This window comes from Lygodium microphyllum, chromosome 23 (assembly GCF_053477565.2).
Source record: "Lygodium microphyllum isolate KBCC chromosome 23, Lygodium_microphyllum_v1.1.10, whole genome shotgun sequence".
Taxonomy (NCBI): domain Eukaryota; kingdom Viridiplantae; phylum Streptophyta; class Polypodiopsida; order Schizaeales; family Lygodiaceae; genus Lygodium; species Lygodium microphyllum.
In genome coordinates, this window is record NC_141157.1 from 75859751 (window position 1) to 75864258 (window position 4508).

General features: G+C 42.0%; 1 protein-coding gene across 1 annotated transcript; it reads right to left on the reverse strand.

The window, feature by feature from the left end:
* Positions 1 to 2846: 2846 nt before the first annotated feature.
* PDF2 (prefoldin 2) lies at positions 2847 to 3756 on the reverse strand. Its single transcript, XM_087664651.1, has one exon. The coding sequence runs from the start codon at positions 3626 to 3628 to the stop codon at positions 3194 to 3196; it is 435 nt and encodes a 144-aa protein (XP_087520777.1). The 5' UTR covers positions 3629 to 3756; the 3' UTR covers positions 2847 to 3193.
* Positions 3757 to 4508: the final 752 nt, after the last annotated feature.

The window sequence follows — 4508 nt, forward strand, 5'->3', positions numbered from 1 at the left end:
AACCTTCAAACTTTAGGCTTGTAGTGGAGCATCTCGTCACACTTCTTTTTCCCATCTAACCTCTCCTAGATATGCCTATCAATTATCCACAACATAATGAAAAATTGATACTATAGGATGTAACCCCAGCCTTATACCCTCCTCATACCCAATCCACCTCTACACAAATTGATGCTCCCCCTTGTAACCGTTACATGGCCCTCTACATCCATTAAAACCTTCCTATTCCTTGGGCTATGCATAGCCATCAAATGTCTAAAATTACATATGCTATGCAACATTTGTGCCCAATGTGACCTAAAAGCATATTAAGCACCCCAAGTCATAGTACACTACAAAAAGAACACCCACAAGAATTCAACGACTGAATGATTAGGGTTTAAAGCGATGCAATTATACCATTTTGTCCACACTAGCTTATGCACGTGCTGTTTAATTTGAGCATCTCTAAATGATAGCTTGATTGGATGAAGAACTTACAATGTTTTCAAGTTAAAGCTCCCATCAGAACAATTTAAGATGAAGGATACTCTCTAGAAAGCACATGGGGGATGCTTATAACCTTCAAATTAGGTGTTGTATCAGCTACAAGAGTTGTCCTTTCTGTATAAGTTTCATGTGTCAGGTTTAATGTAAATTAAGTTTTTGCATTTCAATCCACCAAACCAACAAATCATCCTTGCATTCTCAGTCGAAGGATGCTTCTATTCAACATAACTGCAAGCACCTCCGTGTTGTGCCTCTCTTTGTAATGATGTCAGCTGCTGTGTGTTGCCTCTGTGTATTATGATGCATGCACAAAAGCCCCAAGCACCTGATAGAGCCAACCACAAACCAAAATCTTAGATCATCTCATGGTCTTGGTAAAGGGAGCTACATGGCTGAACAGCACAGCCATTGCAAGAATTAAGCCTTTAGACTGTGTACATAGAAGACTGCAACCAAGGACAAGTCCTTGTCTCACATCCATCCAAGGCAGCTTAGAGTTTTCCTTCACCAGGACTGTGCTGTGCATATCCAGAGCATAATGCATTCCCCCCAATTGTTCATTGCCTTAATTTGCATCTCTAGCTTGGCTTTTGCTGTTCAGCATGGAAGTCGAGGACATCAAAACTACATTTCACATCCATCTAAGGGATTCCTCACTAGGTCTGTGCTTGATATATTCACAGAAAAGTGCATTCCCAAGGGCTGCATTGCCTTAACTTTCATCTCTAGCTTTGCTCCTGCTGTGCCTTGGACAGCAGATTAAGCCGAGAGTAGAAGAAACGCTTCACTGTAATTGATAATCTTCATCTGAAATGTGAGCTGCAAAAGAGAAGGTCCAGGCACATACCCAACATATGCCTGTCAAGACTAAACATCTGCAAACTGCAATCAAACTCTGGCAGCAAAACCCTGAAAAGTGCCCAACCAACCATCTTGTTGCACTACTGCTGCTATGACTTTGAAAGGTTTTTTCTGGAGTGGGGGACTTTAAATGAGCTGCACAAGACCAAATGTCACATGCCAAAGGAAACAACAAACCTTGCTTAATCAATTGGAGTCAAGAACCTATTACAGCGTTCTGCATGCAACACAACTCATTTTGAAACAGCAATGTGCCATTGCATACACTAAGAAAGTAGCCCAAAAGTAAGACTTCGGGTAGAAAGAATTAGAAACTTAGTATCGTAAGACTAAAGTGACAGAGTTTTGAGGTAAATGAATAGTTACTACAGAAACCTATTGTGCCACTTTCCACTGCATAGTCACCACAAGGTTTAAAGCCTACAGTGAATGGGCTGTTCAAGTAGTAGTGCTCAACCTTTATTAGTCACTATTGCAGAACCTTGCATATAGACTGAGTTACAAGAATCACACAGCTCACCTGCAAGAAGAAAAACTTGTCTGATACAAACTCTGCCCATTTTCTGACACAGTTAGGTGATTTCAGAAAAATGAGGACTTGTACTCTGCAGGCATTTTTCCTTCCTTTGCTGAGACCAATCCTTCTTTCAAGATTTAGAAGGCAATCGAGTGTGTCCTGCTTCCATTTTGGGCCCTTAGAATGCTTCAGGCCATGCTTGGCCTGTCTCCCAACTCCACTTGCACCAGCTTTCTTAATTCACCAGTCTCTCTATCCCTACCATGTGTCCAACTTCACTGAAGTTCACTTCCTCAATTCCCACTCCCAAGCAGAGTCTTCTAGTATCTACCCTAGCGCTTTTTAACAACTTCATCTGACTGCATCTGCAACAATTTGATCCTAGCTATTTGGGTTTTTCTTTGATAAGACGCACAAACCCAAACATCCACAAGAGGGAGTGCCTCTCCTCGGCCAAGAGAGCACACAAGTGCAACACTGGAATATTTCCCATGAGATTTGATCACAGTTATTTTATAATCATACTTGTAGATAAGTTATATTGCATAAGCACCTTGGTTTGCATATGTGGTCAGGCAGAAGGTTGATTCACAAGCTCAATGGTATATGTCTCCTTTCTTACTTGTGGTGGCCCCTAACAATGATATCATCTTACCCACATAAGAATGTGCATTATGTGGTGATCTATACACAAAACCATACAAGCCAAGCTAAAGAATGTTGTCAATTACATCACAAGACTTATTCAGACATCAAATCCAACTAAAAGCAGACCACAGACCCGTGCATTCAGCTATCATGGATAGCACAATCCAAAGAAGTATATGCATTGTTCATGTGTGACTTCCAACTATTTCATATGCTACAGATAATATGCTATTTAACTATTCGAAGCAGCCCACAAGGTGCACAAAAGATACTCTAGTGCCAAGACTGAGCACATATCGGGGCAAGTCAAGCATGGTAAAAAGCAACAGCATTGAGTAATATCACCCAATATATTGTATACAAAGTTAGTGACACGTTACAACATCCCAAAAACTATATGGAAGAACGATCAACCGATGCCTAATTTGCTGACCCTGTCCTCCAGAATGTACCACAAGATGTTGTGACATCTTACTGCTGATATCTCAGATAAGATTACATCCTGAGACAACATCCAAAGCCCTAACTTCTGTGGAAGAAAAAACATTGCACCTTCTGTTTCCCAATTTTCTGGCTTTATCCTCCAAAGAAAAGCCTTTGATATGTTGCCACCCTTTCAAAAACCATACACAGCAGCCGAAACCCTAACTCAGTGGAAGAGAAAAAACCTTCCGTTGCCTAATTTGCTGGCCCTACAAGGACTCCCTGTGCAGAAGAGCCCTCTCTTCGATCTTCCTCTTTGGCAATGGCTTCATCGGATCGTCTGATCTTGATCTTGTATTTGGCTTCAAAATCAGCAAGCTCCTTTTTCTTGCGCTGCAAAGCTTCGCCGAGCTTACTGATGACATCCTGCAGGCCATCTCGGTTACGCTGCACGGCCGGAAGGACTTCACCGACGGTGCGCTCGACGAGTACGCCACCGATCATGCGGAAGCACTTACGAGAATGGTCTAAGGGTTCGATGGCCGAGATGACGAGGGAGTGCTCGCTGAGCTCCATCTCGAGCTCTGTGATCTTGGAGTAGAGTTGGTTGAGCTCCGATCGGAGCATGCTCCATCGCCCTGCTACTGCCTGCTCGTTAGCGAACTCCCCCTCTCCGCTCGAGTCGGCCATGGTAGCGCGCCAGAGACCGCCCGTCTGTTTCTTCTCCTTCTTCGTCCTTCTTTCTTCTCGTTATTGAGAGCTTTCTTGTCTTGTGAATAAACACCACCACCTCCTCCTCCTCCGTGTGTCAAATGGGCGGATTTAGCATTAGGGTAAGGGGTTTCTAAGAGTGCAATTTAGCTCCTGTGGGGGGGTCTAACAATGCAATTTAGCATTAGGGTAAGGGGTAGGTAAGGGGTATCTAACAATGCAATTTAGGTCGTGTGGGGGGTCTAACAATGCAATTTTGCATTAGGGTAAGGGGTATCTAACAATTCAATTTAGCTCGTGTGGGGGGTCTTGGCAACTTAGCTAGGTTGACACATTCATCCAAGTTTAGGTGGTGGTCTCTAATCCTCATTTGCACGATGACATGATCGATATGTTGTTATTATAATGTCAACTGTGTGTTGTTGGCATGTAAGGATGAGGATCATGCTTCCTAGAGCTATCGAAAGTTGTATTTCTTCCTTACATCCATCATTCCTTTGCGATGATTTGATGCTACATCATGACTACTTTGCAAGTTGTGCATACTATTAGTACGCCGATTATACTTGCACATTCGATTGCCTAAGATTATTCCAATTTGTATATATCATGCCAACGTGTAATTCATTGCATGGAATGCATTATTGTTGTGTATTTTATTAGCGTAAGAATGTATAAAGATTCATGACAACATTGCAACTACATGATTTTTAGAGTTTTTTGATCGAGTTACCCACAAGTTTTTTTAACTAATCAAGTTTTGGTTAGAAACTTGTTGTATAGTTTGAGATGTCTTGTCAAGGAAGAGTACCTTGTAAAACATAAAACCCAAAAAAAAAAGTTGCTTAATCAAAGTTTA